The sequence below is a fragment of the Ailuropoda melanoleuca genome, chromosome 13, assembly GCF_002007445.2.
Source record: "Ailuropoda melanoleuca isolate Jingjing chromosome 13, ASM200744v2, whole genome shotgun sequence".
Lineage (NCBI taxonomy): Eukaryota > Metazoa > Chordata > Mammalia > Carnivora > Ursidae > Ailuropoda > Ailuropoda melanoleuca.
In genome coordinates this window covers 72152393-72170600 of record NC_048230.1, presented here as the reverse complement: position 1 = coordinate 72170600, position 18208 = coordinate 72152393, and the positions used below count along the sequence as shown (strand labels likewise).

The 18208-nt window shown below is 48.5% G+C and overlaps 1 protein-coding gene across 1 annotated transcript; it reads left to right on the top strand.

The window, feature by feature from the left end:
* On the top strand, window positions 1-17593 carry TBC1D20 (TBC1 domain family member 20). The gene is made up of 8 exons (XM_034641883.1): window positions 1-226; window positions 7674-7859; window positions 9940-10020; window positions 12269-12455; window positions 12625-12726; window positions 13675-13816; window positions 14837-15024; window positions 15296-17593. The coding sequence occupies exons 1-8, from the start codon at window positions 157-159 to the stop codon at window positions 15549-15551; spliced, it is 1212 nt and encodes a 403-aa protein (XP_034497774.1). The 5' UTR covers window positions 1-156; the 3' UTR covers window positions 15552-17593.
* Window positions 17594-18208: the final 615 nt, after the last annotated feature.

Genomic DNA, 18208 nt, shown 5'->3' with positions numbered 1-18208 from the left:
GGGGCCCGCGCGGGGTCGCCTGCGCGCCTGCGCGCCGCGGGCGGACTGATTCTACCCTGTCCGGCGGAGCCGGCTCTGGGTCCCGCGGCCATAGCCGCGTCTTCTCTCAGCTCTGCCACCAGCCGGGGCTCGGGCCCGAGCCCGGGCCCCCGGGACATGGCCCTCCCGAGTGCGCAGGGCGACGGGCCCACCTCCAGCCGCTGGGACGGCGGCGCGGAGAAGACAGGTACGGAAGCCGGCGGGGGCGCCGAGGAGCGACCTTCGGGGACGGCCCGCGGGGCAGGGGCGGCCCTGCGGGGGGTCGGCAGGGGACAGCTGTCAGAGGAGCGGCCCCAGGCGCAGGCGGCGTCCGGGAGGGGGGGCACGGACGAGGGAGCCCCGAGGGACCGCGCGGGTGTGCCCAGCGCCGCGGGCCGGGGTCGGGACGGCGGGAGAGGAAAAGGGTGGTGGGCCCGGTCACGTCTGAAGGGAAGCGATCCTGGAGTTGGGGAGTCAGCGGATGCTGAGACCAGAGGAACCCTGGTGGCCGACTCGCGTCCCCAGTGCGAAGGACGGGCGGGGGATCTGGTCAGGCTTCGTCACATCTGGAGAGAATTGGGTCTCCCGGAGAACTGAGGCCGAGCCTCAACCCCCGGCCCGAGGCTGCCCGGCCACGTCCGCACACTCCCGGTGCCTCCTCCCTAGTTGTAAGGCACGTTTCCCAAACTTCATTCATCTCTCGCCGGCTTGATTTACGCGGTGTACGTACACCACCTATTTCTTTTAATTGCCATAAAAATCCAGCCTTTTAAAATGTACAGTTCACTGGTTCTTAGCACATTTACAGTGTTGTGCAATCATAGCCACTGATTCCAGAACATTTCTAATTCCAAAAAGAAACCCCCATCACTCCCCATTCTCCAGTCTCCGCGGCTCCTGGCAACCGCTAATCTACTTTCTGTCTCTATCCTGTGCCACCTTTATTAATATTACCTAATTGTGTAGAAGAAAGCGATTCTCCCAAATTTTTATAGTTTCATACTAAGCAGTAATTTCTATGAAATCATGGTTTCGTTGTTCACTGTTTTTGAATATGTTTTACATACAATTAAAACACGGCACTTAAAATTATTAATGTTTACTCTGTACAAAGGAAGATATCTCTTTTCCCCCTAAAATTAAGGTAGCTTTCCCATTTTTCCGTACTCTGATGAGTGCTGCCCATAACAGAACCAGCCACATATGCAACCCACATTTTTGGTGAAGCACCTGGTGTCCACATCTTGTTTTTCTGTACTCATTTTCTGTTATCTTAGTTTACTCCTGTTCACTCCTCATATTACTTCTTTGGGCCCTTTGGCCTTGTAACCCTTTGCTGGTGTTTTTGTATGACATCTGTCCTCATGGCATAATAGCGCCCCAAGCAGTATGAATTTTGTGACCTGTTGTAGTGTGGCTGTGCCTAGGTTGTGAGACTTTAACCCAGTTTCCTTGGTTTTGCTTCTCTGGGAGGAATTTAGGGATGAGAGTTATTGTTCTGCTTTTAATCATATTGGAGAATTAATTGTTGGCAAAGTTACTAATACTGGAAACCCTCCTTTGTAGACTTTATGATCAGATTGGTTTACTCGATAGAATATTTTTCTTTATTGTTGGGGTAAAGCAGTTTGTTTTAAGTAGGCTCCACAGAGCGCAACAGGGGCCTCGAACTCACCACCCTGAGATCAAGACCCAAACTGATACCAAGAGTCGGATGGTTAACTGACTGAGCCACCCAGGCACCCCAAGCAGTTTTTCTTTAATACATGCTTGTCTTCATGTTTCAGGTAGTTAATGGATATCTGCTAATTTGGATGCTGTTTGTTGAAACTAGCTAGGACTTCCAGAACAGAGGTTACTTTGTTTTATTTTGTTTTCAGTAGGAACCTTAGTCCAAGTAAGGTAAGGTTTTCCTCTCCCACTGTCTTTATCTGGTACAGGTATGAAGTTCAAACATAAAATTTTAAGTTCATTTCCAGTGTCATCATTAGGAGTTCAAGGGATGGGACAGGAGGTGTCTGTTTGGGGGAATCTGTCTCCTCTCTGGCTGGGTCTTCCATTGTTTTGATTTAGGCTGACATTGCTTGGTTTGAGTGTAAGTAACTTCTGTTCAGAGACTGTAAAGCTTTCTGCAGGTGCCTGGCCGGCTCAGTCAGTGGAGCATGCAACTCTTGAACTCAGGATTTTGAGTTCGAGGGGGTCGAATTTACTCAAAAAAGTTTTTAAAAATAATAAAAAAAGACTGTAAAGCTTTCTTGATACACAAGCTTAAATCAAACAATCAGTATGGAATTTTGTACTCTCACACAAGATTTCATTATTAAGTGTGTAGATCATTTACCTGATCAAGTCACTAATATATATTTTACTGATATGGAAAACCTTTTTTTTTTTTTAAGATTGATTTATTTATTTTAGAGGGGGAGTGGCAGAGGGAGAGACTCTTCAAGCAGACTCCCCACTGAGCACAGAGCCAGATGCAGGGCTCCATCTCATGACCCTGACATCATGACCTGAGCTGAAACCAGGAGTCGGACGCTTACCTGACTGCACCACCGAGCCTCCCCTGGAAAAATTTTTAGAGGAAGCATAGCTAGTGCTCATCTTTTCTCATTGTCCTTTCCCTGTATATTAGGTTCCCCAACCCAGATGCTTTTTGGAGATACCTGTTGCTCAGAAGATCTTAACCTGGGTTTTGTAGCCAAAGTTGGGAGAGGTGTGAGACAGTAGTGGGCTCAGCCATCCTTATCTGAACTGTTAAGGACCACTGCTTCAGTTCCCTTTTTAAAATGATCATGTTAATGGAGAACAGGCCAAGTAGTACCGATATTATTTTTTTTCCTTTGTTGAATGAATTACTTTTCAGACATCAGGCTTTTTTTTTTAATAGCAGTGTCTTATATTTGGCAGCCAGTTGTAGGATAGTCATTTCATTCTGTCATGATTATGACAGCCAGAACCTTTACTATAAAGGAATTTGGAAAGTATCAGCTTTGGAGTATATAATACATCTCTCTCTCTCTCTCTTTTTTTTTAGAGAGAGAGAGTACTCATGCAAGCAAGGGGAAGGGCAGAGGGAGAGAGAGGGGTTTTTTGTTTGTTTTTTTAAGATTTATCTATTAGAGAGAGTGGAGAGAGGGGCAGAGAGAGAGAGAGAATCTCAAGCAGACTCCCCACTGAGCACAGAGCCTGACTCGGGGCTCAATTCCACAGCCCTGAGATCACAGCCTGAGCTGAAATCAAGAGTCAGCTGAGTTAACAGACTAAGCCACCCAGGCACCCCTGTAATACATCTCTGTTTTAAGTGGGGGCAAAAAGAAGCTGGAGAAGAAAGGATTCAGGGGGATTTGGATTACATAGATGCTACCTCCAGATGAAATGTGGGCTTTTATATAGCATTCTCAAGTCCAGAAATGTGGGTCTCACCCCAAAATCCATATATAAAATTTATCTTAAAATAGATAGTGGACATTATTCTACTGTTTTCCTGAGCCTCCCGAGAACAGGTCTATGATTTTTCTCTTTCTGAGATGAAAGGAGTTGTTCAGGTGAGACTTTGCTAACCTTTTCTTCTTTGTTGTATGGCCTACTAGTTGTCCTTATCACTCCGTAATTTACACATCTCTAGCTCACTTGAGTTTTCGGCTTTCTCTTCCTTTTTTACATCGCAGTGAGAACCTATATATTAGGGGCAATAAATTTTTGTTGAAGCGGGCAGTAGCACGCATAGGCGTGCCTTCCTCATCTGCCACTACCATTCAATCACTGGATTGTGGGGTCGATAGTGGAGCCTAAACAGACAGCAGCTGAAGTCCATGTCTGCACAGTATCCTGCTTTGGGAAGTAGTACGAGGAGCTTTAGAAGGAGGCCAAAGAGTCTGCATACCAGTGAGCCTGTCCCTAACCGTAGTGTGGGGGGAGTGATATCATTTACTGTAGGCCACTTTTTCCAGGAACAGTGGCTAAGCTAATTATTTATTTTATTCCACACATATTTGTTGAATTCCCACAGAGTGCTCCAAACAGGAAGATAGTAGTAAATTTTGAAATGCAGGATTAAAAATAGAATAGGAGCAGGGGCGCCTGGGTGGCACAGCGGTTAAGCGTCTGCCTTCGGCTCGGGGCGTGATCCCGGCGTTGTGGGATCGAGCCCCACATCAGGCTCCTCTGCTGGGAGCCTGCTTCTTCCTCTCCCACTCCCCCTGCTTGTGTTCCCTCTCTCGCTGGCTGTCTCTATCTCTGTCAAATAAATAAATAAAATCTTAAAAAAAAATAGAATAGGAGCAGTGTTAAGAGAAATAAGTATGGGAGCTGTGGTTTGGGTTCAGAATTAGTTAAAATTCTGGCAGATTATTTGCCAAAGCATAATGGAAATCCAGCTGATTGCAAATAGGGTTATTTCCCCCAAGATACTAACAACAGTTTTCCTTTCCCCCAGATTGCTGAATAGCTTACTTGGGAAGAGGGGTGGGGTGGATATATATCTAAACAAATTGAGGAAATATTTCCACACTCTTAGCAAGTAGGTTAACAAGATTTCTAAACGTCAGCTTACCTCAAGCAGTATTCAGTATTATCATTCTAAGTGTTCTTAATTTGTGATGTGTAGAAAGTACAAGGACACTCTGAATTTATTTATTTATTTTTAAAGATTTTATTTATTTATTTGACATAGAGAGCACAAGCAGGGGGAGTGGCAGAGGGAGAGGGAGAAGCAGGCTTCCCACTGAGCAGGGAGCCCAACGTGGGGCTTGATCCCAGGACCCTGAGATCATGACCTGAGCCGAAGGCAGATGCTTATCTGACTGAGCCACCCAGGCGCCCCTGATCAAGTTTAAAATTCCTTCCTTGTCTTCCTTTTTTTTTTTTTTAATATTTTATTTTTAAGTCATCTCTACACCCAGTGTGGAGCTCAAACCCACAACCCCTAGATCAGGAGTCACAGGTTCCACTGACTGAGCCAGCCGGGCGCTTCACCTTGTCTTCCTCTTGAGTGCAGGATAAAACCCAAACTCTTATTACCCAGTTCCTGTAATCCTTCCAGATTCTGTTTTCTCTCTTTCCCTAACACTTCAGCCTCTCAGAATTTCTCTGTTTTCTGGACATGATATTTCTTTCATGTGACAAGGCTTTCCACACACTCTTTCCTCTGCCTGGAATGCTCTTCCTTCAACACACTCTTCCATGTGCAAAGTTTGCTTTAAGAAGAATAGGGGCGCCTGGGGTGGCTCAGTCGGTTAAGCGTCTGCCTTCAGATCAGGTCATGTTCCCCGGGTCCTGCAAGGGAGCCCCAAGTCAGACTCCCTGCTCAGCAGGGAGCCTGCTTCTCCCTCTCCCTCTCCCTCTGCCTCTGCCTCTCTCTCTCTCAAATAAATAAATAAAATCTTTAAAAAAATTTTTTAATTAAAAAAAAAAAAGGTTGCAGAATATATTTTCACTGAAGCCTTTCCTGATTGCCCCAGAAGTAGTCATTCCTTCCTCTGGATTTTCATAATTTTTCATGATTCTGTTATATAATAATTGTGTCCCCCCCTTATGTGAACCTCTCAAAGGCTGCAATATCATATTCATGTTTCTGTCCCCAGTGTAGTGCTTACTACAAGTAGAGGCTCATTAAATGATGGATTTATAAATGAATGGATAGACTAATGAGCAGGTGGGTGGAAGGAAGGAAGGAAGGACACACTCAAGCCAAGAGCTTGAAGCATCTTGGGGTGCCTGGATGGCTCATTCAGTTAAGTAGTCGACTCTTGATTTCGGCTCAGGTCATGATCTCAGGGTCGTGAGATTGAGCCCCATGTTGGGCTCCACGGTCAGTAGGGAGTCTGCTTGAGATTCTCTCTCTCTCTCCCTCTGCTCCTTCCCCCACTATGCACATGCTCTAAATCAATCAATCAATCAATCAATCTTTAAGAACTTGAAGCACCTTATCAACAAACGTTAGACTAGTAGGTGCTATGCTAACAGAGGAAATTGAGTCTTGATTTTTTCATGATTTCTATGTAGAGTTACCATTTAATTAAGCATCCATGCTGGGACATTTCTGAGAGTGCAGTTAGCAGGAGGGGTTTAGTTTGGATAATTATGCCGAGACTGTAGACGTAAACCAGGAATCTCTCAGAAAAACTGGAACAGATGGTTACCCTACTAGGTTACCAGGGAAAATAACAGTGTAGCCAGGAGAACAGGTTTACCTGGGTGAAGGGTCACCTGTGTTGTGTTCTGTCTGCACCTCCAGGTGCATGTGACTCCAAGCCAGTGATGCCTCTGTTTGTATCCTTTGTATGTCACAGCTGTCACAGGTAAAGCAGGACCATTAGTACTAACTTTTGTGCTGTTAATAATGTGCATCTTTCCCATGGAAACAATTTGTAGACTGTTGTCTCAGAGTAGAATATTACTGAGGAAAGCTGCTTAGTGACCCTCCTAAAGCCTAACCTTCCTTCCACTGTTACCTTCCACTTAACTGTAGGGTCTTGCACCTTGTGTATGCTACATAAATATTTCTTAAATGAATCTGTTTACTGTTAGATGAAAGGGCCTTGTGTTTCTTGGATCCAAGCCTCTCTTTTGCTCTCTACCCCACCCCCTGCTTCTTGAAATCCCCCCTTCCTTTTGAAATTACTCTCTTCAGTAAGGCCTCAACTTAGCCTGACCTACCACAGCCTCTTTGAGCTCTTGGTATCTGCACATCGCTTTTTGGGGCAGTTATACTACACTGTTCTGTAACATCTCTTTGGTACTGTCTTGTTTAACTTTGATTGCATTTGCTGTTCCTAAAATTAGATACTCTGCATTAAACCGTGAAAGCATATTACTGTACTCTTTTCAATAGAAAAATTACAACAGGATACACATCAACCACAGACTCTCAGCCAATTTCCTAAAAAGGAATTTAAATACAGTAAAATGCCAGTGTATAAATCACAGACTATCACATAAGGATGTAAGATGCTTAAAACAGTGCTTCCTGCTTACCCGTAGTTAACGTGGCCATCAGAAACAGTTGCTCTGCGTGCATGATCGTGCCGCTCTGACCACCAGCCATCCTGGAGACCTGCGTACTCCCTTTGATATTCTGCTTTTGAAAATATCTCTATGTAGGGATGCCTGGCTGGCTCAGCTGATAGAGCATGCAACTCTTGATCTCTAGGTCATGAGTGTGGGCCCCACATTGGGCGTGGAGCCTACTTAAAAAAAAAGAAAGAAAGAAAAAATGTCTCTGTAATTCTGATATATTACCAGTTTTATTAGCATGTAACTGGAGAATTTTTTCTCATGTGGTTTTACTTTAAAATGTATTGAATTTGGTGACATGCATATAAACAACAGGAAAAAATTATTATATAAGGACATAATGTATGTTCTGTGAAGTTTGTTATTAAGAAAGAACAAGCATTCGATTCTATTCCAAAACATTAATAGTGTTAGATATGCCTGAATTCACTGAGTGTTTATTATAATTGTACTTCCTTGATTGTCATTTATATGGTATATCTCCTCAGTGTTTGCACATTATGCACTGATTACATCTCTGTAGGTCAGCTTTAAAAATACCTACTTGTACCTCCAACCAAATAAGGAGGCTGAGCCCTGCACAGAAAACACACACATGCTGAATATGTGCCTGATGTCTTTTCCCCTTTGTTTTGCAGACTTTAACGCCAAAAGGAAAAAGAAAGTGGCAGAGATATACCAGGCTCTGAACAGTGACCCCGCTGATGTGGCCGCCCTTAGACGCATGGCTATTAGTGAAGGGGGGCTCCTGACTGATGAGATCAGGCAGAAAGTGTGGCCCAAGCTCCTCAATGTCAACACCAGTGACCCACCTCCTATATCAGGTAATGGTGGGGGGTGGTTGTGAGGGAAACTTGTCTAGGACGCAAGGATAAAAGAATTCCAGGGGGCTCCTGGGTGGCTCAGTTCGATGGGCATCTGCCTTCAGCCCAAGTTGTGGTCTCAGGGTCCTGGGATCGAGCCCGGCATCGGGCTCCCTGCTCAGGGGGGAGCTTGCTTCTCCCGCTCCCTCTGCCACTCCCCCCTGCTTGTGCTCTCTGGCTCGCTCTCACTCTCTCTCAAATGAATAAATAAAATCTTAAAAGAAAAAAAAGAATTCCAGGATCTTTGATTTATGCTCATTTTAAGCCAATAGTAGATGTGTAAGTCTAAAGCATTATAGGACATGTTTGGGCCCGCTCTGAAACTGATAAGTAGAATTTTCTTCAAAAAATAGAATGAGCTTTTATGAGGTTGATAGGTAGCTTTTATTGGCCAGGTAGGGGAGTTTATTATATTATTCCAGTTTCTATATTCACTTAGAGGTGGGTTATAGGAATCTGTATTTTAACAAGCACCCCAGCTAATTCTGGTGCAGATGAGCTCATTTTGAGAAACACTAAGCCATGGGGAGAGAGAATACCTCTCTGGTCCTTAAGCTAAACAAAACTTTTTTACTGGGAAATACTAAGATCGTCTTGAATTCTAAAGTTCCATAACAGTATGAAAAGCTATTATTAGGACACCTGGGTGGCTCGGTTGGTTGGGCGTTCAACTCTTGATTTCAGCTCAGGTCTCAATCTTGTGGTCATGGGATCGAGCCCCATGTGGGGTTCCACACTCAGTGGGGAGTCTGCTCGAGATTGTCCCTCTCTCTCTGCCCCTTCTCCCCATGCGCTCACATGCATGTTCTCTCTCATTCTCTCTAAAATAAATATATAAATCTTGAAAAAGAAAGAAAAGTGTTACTTAACTAGTTTGCAAGGCCCATGAAGTAACAGCAGTTCCTTGGAATATAGTACAAAATACAAAGAAAGTACTGCAGAACAGTGAATCCGCTTTGTCATTCATTCACTCAACAAACATCGATTGCTTTCCTACTATGTCTGGCCAAAGTCGGGGTGCTGGAGACTCTTTCCCTCGTCTGGCGGGTATTAGTTGTGCTCCTGTTGTTATGCCAGGGGCTGGAGGTGAGTCACAGCTCCTGCGGACAAGAAGCTCAGGGCGCCGCGGTGCTGCCAAGTCAGTGTTAAGTTGCCACTTGTTATCTTTGAAACCGGCTGCCTCAGAGCAGCGGTCTTCCGGTCGGAAGGAAAAGACGTCGCCCTGTTCACATGCTAAACCCTGAGATGACGCTCTTCTATCAGATTCCAAACTTCCCAGATCTTTGTAAGATGAAGTCTGTGTGGGGGGAAGTATTACACCTGCTCGTCGGGGAGCTCTGGATTTGGGTTGTGCTGGAAATCTGCATCTGTTGTATTACACTGGGTCGGGGGTGAGGGACGAGTACACTTGTCCCACGTACAACCGCTAGAGACTGCCTCCTTACTTTCCCACGGTGTGGACTTAGCAGCTGAACACAGGCTCCCGTTTGCAGTGTCTTCATTTTTAAATTTCAGGGTCAAGAGAGGGTAGGTTCTCTGTGTGAGTTTATCTTAGTGCTCCTTTCCGAACAGCTCAGTGCTCCCTGGGCACGGACGGCTGCACAGATGTTCGGGTTTTTCCAGTGGTCTGTGGTTTCCACACTCATGATCTCATTTGATCAGTGTAGGAAGCTGAGAGGTACATATGGAAGGAAATATCCCCATTTTACCAACATGGACCTTGAAATTCGGAGCAGTCCCCCAGCGACTCGCAGGAGCCACCTCCAGTAGGCCCCTGGCTTCCTGACTTCTCTGCTGCTCCTTCCACCTCACCCTGAACAGCATGTGTCCCTCCTCCTACGGTCACTGTGACTCGAATGAAACAGCTTGTTTGGAACCAAACTGGGGATTCCTCTCCAGATGTTGTCTCATGTGTCCTGTCCTCTTCAGGAAAAAAGCTGAAGTGGGTCCTCCAGGCCTTGGATGTCATACCAGAATGTTTGTGCCCCCAGTCTGGCTTTGCGGACATTCCTGCACTAACGTGTTCCCTTTCCTCCCACAGGGAAGGACCTACGGCAGGTGAGCAAGGACTACCAGCAGGTGCTGCTGGACGTCAGGCGGTCTCTGCGGCGCTTCCCGCCCGGTGAGAAGCTCTCTCGGTCCCACCGCCTGGGACAGCCCGTCCCAGCTGCACGCATGCATGCACGCTCTGCTGCTGCTGCTTCCATCCCAGCCCGTGGCGTGACCTCGCGTAGGACCCTGCCTCCTCAGGGGCCCTTTGTACGCTCGGTCTGCAGAGACACTCTCTCACCGGCTCGGTCACGTTCAGACCCCCACTGTGAAAGCCTGAGCCCAGAGTAATTTTTCTTGGCCTAGAGGTGGTGAATGAAAAACCTAGAGGCTTTTCCCCGCTTCAGAGCCACCAAAGGGACTTCATAGGGACCGCTAGAGCCATCGTCTAGCTTTAAAGAGCAGATGGGTTTACAAGGGGGCACTAACAAGAAGTATTCGTATCTTCGTTTGATTCGATGTATAAATAGGGATATCTTACCTGTGCCTCTGTTGGGTCCCTGGACTGGAGGGGAGACCATTCCCTGCGTGTTTAAAGGGTCTGCTTGAAAAATCGCTTCCCATTCCGGGAAGCATGGGAAGAATGACCAGCTGTTGTCTCCATGTTCATAGCGAAGGAAGCTGGGCAGCAAACCTCATGTTTATGATCCATTTCTCTTCCTTTGGCAGCCTCGCCTTTGTTTAGGTCCGAGAAGAAAGGAGAATTGCTAAAGGGGACGAGAGCCCTTAAACTCATTGCCTCACTCTTCCGAAACCATGCTCTGGTTTGGATTTTGCCTCTTAGATCTTGCTTACGCCTCTGCTCGTGATTCCTGTGTAGCCGGTAGCCTGTCCGCTTGCTTTTGATAAAAACGTGTGCCCATGGCCCAGTCCCCTTTCCCTGTCCTGCCAGTTTGGATGAGACCACGCAGGCAGGTGCCCTCGTTTCCCCCTCGGTAACCTGCATTTCCTTTGCATGCTTTCTGCCTCTTCTGTTCACGGAATGTCGGTCTGTGAGATTCTTTGTGGGGCTGCACTTTCCATGCGGTTTCGTACCTTCTTCTACATCCATGCTCTTTTGAGTTCAGCTGACCTCTCACTCTGCAAATTCAGAGTTTAGTCTTGTTCTCTCACCGCTTTGATTACTTTCCCTAACCATGGTAGTTACTCCATGGTTGGTTTGTTTGTTTTAAAGACTTTATTTATTTATTCGACAGAGAGACAGCCAGCGAGAGAGGGAACACAAGCAGGGGGAGTGGGAGAGGAAGAAGCAGGCTCATAGCGGAGGAGCCTGATGTGGGGCTCGATCCCATAACGCCGGGATCACGCCCTGAGCCGAAGGCAGACGCTTAACCGCTGTGCCACTCAAGGCGCCCCATACTCCATGTTCTTTTTATTGGGTCTTTTTGAGAAGGGGTTTCCAGCTATATTTTGGATCAAGATATATTCCTGTGATACTTAGTTTGGTTTAGAGGAGAACATGCAACTCTTGAATTTTTTATTCTTATATAATTCCATACCTATAGAAAAGTTGCAGAAATAGGACAAATAATTCCCTAGATGCCTTTTATGCAGATTTCCTTATATGTTAACGTTTTGCTACAGTTGCTTTAGTACTGCTTTGTCTCTCTCCTACCCACACACACATACACACACACTTTTTTCCTCAATTATTTAAGAATCAATTACAGACATGGTGTCCCTTTACCCCTAAATATTTCAGGGTGTGGTTCCTAAAAACAAGGCTCTTACATAACCACACGGCACTTAATAAATCAGCAACACACTGAAAACTGCTGCTACGAATGTGTGGATTTTATTCAGGTTTCACACTTGATCACAGTACGGTCCTTTAAAGGAAAAGGAAATATGAACGCAAGCAGTTCCCATTCAGTCATCCTATCTCGTTAGCCTCCTTGACCCTGGAGTAGTTCCTTTGTGTCTTATGACTCCGTTATTTTTATAAAACCTCCCTCGGTTTGGGCCGTCCGGTACATAGCCCCGGCTGAGCGCACTCCCGCAGGCGTGCACAACAGGCCTCCCGAGTTCCTCTCTGGTCGCCACGTGCCGGGCAGTCACGCTTCCGGCAGCGGCAGCTGTGGCCACTGGGTTAAGATGGCATGGGCGGGCTCCCCCGCTGTAAGGTTGCTGGTCCGTGGCTCTTTCCTGTGCGCCGAGCAGTATCGATGGCGTGGGGATTTTAGTATGTGTTGCCGGACCACTCACAATTCATTCTTTTTATTACACACTTGGCAGATCTTCTGCTGACCGTCGTCCTCCCCCCGTCGTTGCCAGGCCGCTCGGTGTGTTCACGTGCATCTCCCACCCTCTCCCCTCCCCAGGCATGCCAGAGAAGCAGAGAGAGGGGCTCCAGGAAGAGCTGATCGACATCATCCTCCTCATCTTGGAGCGCAACCCTCAGCTGCACTACTACCAGGGCTACCACGACATCGTGGTCACGTTTCTGCTGGTGGTAGGCGAGCAGCTGACGACATCCCTGGTAGAAAAACTGTCTACGCACCACCTCAGGTACCGGCGCGGGGGAGTGTGAGGCTGGGGAGCACTCCTCAAGGCCCCCTGGGGGTCACTCCTGCCCGTTTGCTAGTCCATGTTCCCAGTGGTTGGAACCCCGTTCTACCCCCTCAGCCCTGATCTGACCGCTTGGTCTGACCGAGCTCATTGAATTGTCTCCATCCAGGGATTTCATGGATCCAACAATGGACAACACCAAGCATATATTGAACTATCTGATGCCCATCATTGACCAGGTGAACCCAGAGCTCCATGACTTCATGCAGAGGTATGTGCACGGCTCCGTTTATGCACACGCGTGTGCACGTGCACTCACACCCCTGTGACTGCGTCCTGGCTCTGGTCTCTTCCTCACAAGTCCAGCTCCATCTCACCGCCATCATATGTTGATTAGCATTAAGTTCTTCCGGCTTGTCCTTTCTGTTTGCCAGCGAGCTGGATGATTCAGTTCTGCATGGTCTGGGAGCACTTTCTGGGTACTGTGCTCTCGTGGGGATATGAGAGATGTCGCGGCACATGCCCTTGAGGAGGTTACATTGGGTGGGGAGGGGTGGGGAGAGGAGGGGGAGGTGAGTATGCAGAGGTGGACTTTGAGGTTATTGCTGCAAAAGAAGGACATACTAATGTAGGATCCCAAGTCAGGAAGGACAAGGCCATCATGGGTTGTTTATTCTCCGGGTTCCACAGAGAATAAATATTTCTTTGCAAATCTCATTTGATTTTTTCTCTTCTTTGTAATTAGAAATATATCCTTGGCCAATGCCTCACCCTTTTTTTTTTAATAATAGCTATGTCTTAAGATGTTTCAGTCATCTCATGTTAACTGAACAATTAATAGAGTTGTATCTTTAAGCCTGAGAATATGTGCCTGTGTCTGCCGGAAAAGTATATGACTTTCTCAGAAACAAAACCGTGGTACTGTTCTGTGAAAACAGCTACTTTTTCTTCCTGTAATTGACATTGGTTAGCCATTAGGAAAGCAGCTGGCAAGATAAGGCAACCAGGACCCCATCGTAGTATTAGTGTCATGATGGTGGGTATGTTTTAAGGACTTTGTATTTGGTGAGAAGATGCTGAATTCCTAGGGGACTGAATTTTCCAGAGAGCGCATTTCCCAAATTCTCCCTTCTCATAAGCACTGAGGACAAAGATGCCCCAGGGAGCGGGAAGGGACAGCCCAGCAGGGAACCTAACATCTGGATCTCCTTGCTCCTAGTGCCGAGGTGGGAACCATCTTTGCCCTCAGCTGGCTCATCACCTGGTTTGGGCATGTCCTGTCTGACTTCAGGCACGTCGTGCGGTTATACGACTTCTTCCTGGCCTGCCACCCGCTGATGCCCATTTACTTTGCAGCCGTGGTAGGTACAGGCCATAAGCCAGCAGCTAGGTTCACCATCACCCATTCCAGCTTGATCCTTTTCCCTCAAGGGAAACCTGGTGATTATGGAAAGATGAGAAAGGGAGCATTTCCCAGACTGATGCCCCTGGACCCCATTCTGCGCCATGTGAATGGCAGTGCCATGGGGAAAGAAGAGACTCTGTGTCAAAATAGGTTTGGGAAATACTTGGTTAAACCAGGTTAAAGAGATCTGTTTACTACATGCTTCTTTTTTTTTTTTTTTTTTTTTTTAAAGATTTTATTTATTTATTCGACAGAGATAGAGACAGCCAGCGAGAGAGGGAACACAAGCAGGGGGAGTGGGAGAGGAAGAAGCAGGCTCATAGTGGAAGAGCCTGATGTGGGGCTTCGATCCCACAACGCCGGGATCACGCCCTGAGCCGAAGGCAGACGCTTAACCGCTGTGCCACCCAGGCGCCCCTACTACATGCTTCTTTTGAACGTTTAAAATGCTCGTGTGCATTATAAATTGTCCGTGTTCTTCTTGACATCTCCAGGAACTAGTAGAGACTGCCAGCTGCAGGCCGGGGAGGGAGGAGGTGTGGTGCAACAGGGAGCACGGACAGGGCTTGGTGGGGCTCCAGTGCTTAGGACGGCCTGAAGCATTCCACGGAGGTGGGAGCACATGGACACCCTCCACTGCTCTTGAGAGGGGAGCAGCACTGTTCTTTCTACTGCTTTGAACCACTTTTTTCTCTGTGGGAGCCCCAGGAGTCTCCCCATGATCTCTTTCCTTCTCTTCCTCCTGAAAGAACCTCCTTCATTTCGTTGGTGAGCCTTCCACATCCTGGGGTGGAAGTCCGCCCGTAGCAGGAAGGGCCAGCCCCCTGGGAAAAGCACACGTACCTCCGTCCTTCCTTCTTCGGTGGATACAAGAGTCTGCTGTTACCGATTTAAACTCATCTCTGAGGAGAATGACGTGCAAGCGGTAAAGGCCCTGCGTGTCCCGCTCTCTGATGCGAGGCCTTGCTCCCCACAGATCGTGTTGTATCGAGAGCAGGAAGTCCTGGATTGTGACTGTGACATGGCCTCGGTCCACCACCTATTGTCCCAGATCCCTCAGGACCTGCCCTATGAGACACTGATCAGTAGAGCCGGAGACCTGTTTGTTCAGTTTCCCCCGTCCGAACTTGCTCGGGAGGCAGCTGCCCAACAGCAGGCCGAGAAGTGAGTGAGGCCAAGGCTCTGGTTGAACTGGGGGTGTCTGTGAGCGAGCAGAAGTGGTAGAAGGTTGTGTCTGCCGGGGTCAGGGCTGGGGGATGTTTCCAGAGACCTAAGCTCAGGCCAGCGGAATCCCTACTTCAGTCTTCATGGGTCTTTATCAAGAAGAGCCTCTGAGCAATGGGTGGCTCTGCCCCCAGCCTCTGTGATTGTCTCGGTTTTCTTTCCTTCTCTTCTTTCATAGCATTTCCTCCTCCTGTCTCCTCCCCCGCTGCAGGACGGCCGCCTCTACCTTCAAAGACTTTGAGCTGGCATCCGCCCAGCAGAGGCCTGACACGGTGCTGCGGCAGCGGTTTCGGGGACTCCTGCGACCAGAGGATCGCACAAAAGACGTCCTGACCAAACCAAGGACCAACCGCTTTGTGAAGCTGGCGGTGATGGGGCTGACGGTGGCACTTGGAGCAGCTGCCCTGGCTGTGGTGAAAAGTGCCCTGGAGTGGGCCCCTAAGTTCCAACTGCAGCTGTTCCCCTAAAAGCCGGGGAGGGCGCCTCCTCCTCCATTACACTGAGGTCTCACCCTTCCATGGAAGGATTGGGAGGGGGTGGAATTTCCTTTATTAAAAGGGTTTCTGTCAAGGGTTTTCTATTCCTGCCAGCCCCGCTCTGCCTGCCCGCGGTTTGCCTTCGCTTCGGAGGCCGCTGGCGCCTGGCAGCCGCGCTCGGAGGCCAGGCTGCAGGGCTCCTCTCCTTCCCCACGGCCTCCTCTTCGTGCTCCCCGCTGCCACCCTTCTTGGGTGCCGTGGGTGTCTTGAACTGCCGGCGGCCATGGGAACCCGCTGGGCCTGGTTGCTGGGGACCCTCTTGGCTGTCCAGTAGTGAGTGAAGCTGGGCCACTGAGTGCCCTCCTCGCGGCACCGCCTGTTCCGTCTGCTGCCGCTGGTCCGAGGAGGAAGGAGCTGCTGCCAAGGGAATTAAACCTTGGAACGCAGACGGGGGACAGAGGCTGCTAGCCGGGAACAAGATAGGCCTCTCTCGAGAGCAGCTCCGTTAGCTGGTGAGAAATCAGACAGACGTGAACTAGGTTACTGGGTAAATCCAGCCTATTTTCAGCCTAGAAGTCACGTGGGCATTTCCAGTCAAACATGAAGGAATGTGAGGTTGTAGGGCCCAGATGTAAACTGGTTTTGCCTGCCTTCTTTCTTTTTCCTCCCTATTCTCTCCCACAAGCCACATGATGTTGCTTTTAAAGGACACTTTTATTACTATTTTTAGAATTACATGTACCCAACACGTAAAGTACCCTCACTCTAAAAATGATAGTTCCTTCACGGGAAGAACAGTCCTCATCAGCAAGATGGGCTGCTAAGACCCTGAAGTCCCCTTTCTCCTTGGCTGTTGAATGTCTGCCTTGAGCTACGGCTGCTGCGCGTTTACAGCTCCATGCCTCCAGAGCGCCCCGGGCCCGCCCTCCTCCTTCCCCTTCTCCTCAGACCACTGCTCTCCTCCCGAGTAGGCACCCACTCACTCCTACCTTGGCTTCGTTTTGGGGATTCAGTTTATCTCCTCAACTGCTGGTCTCTCCTTCCTGGTTGGAAATGTCACTGGAGACTTGTCAGCAGCCAGAGGGGACACAGTGCAGCCTGAAGAGTATGGGAGAAGCCGAGAACAGCCAGCTCCCGCCCCAAGCTTCTGGAGGACTCTCCAGGCCTTAAGGGACAAGATGGATCATTCAGTCCTTCTGGACAGCTTTTCCTGTAAGCGAAACCAAGTTTGAGATTAACTCTGGCTTGAAAAAAAGTGCCTTTTGCTGCTTTGAAGAACTGAGGTGTAGAGCATGAAGCAGCCTGGACTTTCATTTTCCTGTCTCTTGGGCACTGTTCTCTTGGCAGGTGTTTTCTTAAAGTGAACGTGCCAAAAGTCCTCTCCCTTAGCATACCCAGACCGCAGAGTGGAGGGCATTTGGTGCGCCAGGCAGCCGGCAGGCCCAGAGCAGTGAGGAGAGGTGTCTACGCCAAGTCACGTGAAGTGACACTAAGCACTTTAAAACAAAAGGTTAAAGTGATGGGTCATTCTCTGTAGCAGGAGTCCCACTTGGGGTAAGTGTAATGTGGATGGATTAATCTAGACAGTGATAGAGGCATGAAGACAAAGGAAATTCTTCCAGGACCCAGAGGTGGTGATGTGACGGATAGTCCCAGTCTTCTCCCCCAGCAGGCTTGTCCCCTTATCACCTTTACAGATGGACAGCAGCGTCAGTGCCTCCTGCCACAGCACCGGGGCCTGTCTGTAAATTCTAAAGGAGCTGATGGGGAAGAGGGAAGGAGGGGCATGGGATCAGGGTCCCAGGACCACAGCCTTTGGATCCCAGAAAGCAAGTGGCACATGCTTCTGTTGTAGCCTAAGGAGGGGGTTCGTTTGTTTCGTAGCTTTGCTGACATCAGGATTCTCCCTGCCAATGAGAAGAAAGCATTATCCTTTTACCTTCAGGTGGTTTACTATTCTGTAAAGAATATGTGTAAATATTTTGTACAGAGCCCTGTATAAAATAAACAGCCATATGTGGTTACTAACCCATCTCCTGACGTTCTGTCCTTGTGCTCCCCCGCCTTCCACCCCTGGCCTGGGACTGTGGGTGGCCTTGACTTACCTGGAGAGCCTGGGGAGCACCTGCAGTCCTGTTTCTATTTCACCTGCAAGAGGTGTGACCTACGCTCCAGGTGCTGCCAGGGGCACTGGCCCCAGTTAAGCAGTGCAAGTGACATGGGACATTCGTCTGGGGGGGCGGGGATCTTGCCTGTTTTACACATACTTCTGGGGATGCCTCTGGCTCTAAAGGTGAATGTTTGGTTTGGGAACCTAATCAGAGTCTGATGTGAATGCAATTTAATCTCCACGTGTAATTTCCATCCCCAGAGGAGCTGTCGAGAGCTGTTCTTGCCAGGCTCTTCCAACACCTCTCAACACTGCCGGCTGTAGGATAGTGGGAGCCCAGAGCAGGGCCAGGTGGCCTCCACCTTGAGCATGGGGCCATCTTGGAGGCAAGAATCCATGTTGTCTGACCTGTTTATTCATGTTTCCCTGGCCCAGAGGGGAGATGGGAGGGCGCCCAAGCCAGACGGGCATCACTCAGCTCTTGGACCACGTCCCACCACCATAGGCCAGCCCCCCATGCTGGCCCTTGACCTGACAC

Bases quoted from the DNA above. Each gene is read 5' to 3' on its own strand.
- TBC1D20 (XM_034641883.1), top strand. From the start codon at position 157: ATGGCCCTCCCGAGTGCGCAGGGCGACGGGCCCACCTCCAGCCGCTGG. The intron at 12,727-13,674 runs GTATGTGCACGG...CCTTGCTCCTAG, and splicing joins CTCCATGACTTCATGCAGAG to TGCCGAGGTGGGAACCATCT. The intron at 13,817-14,836 runs GTAGGTACAGGC...TGCTCCCCACAG, and splicing joins CCATTTACTTTGCAGCCGTG to ATCGTGTTGTATCGAGAGCA.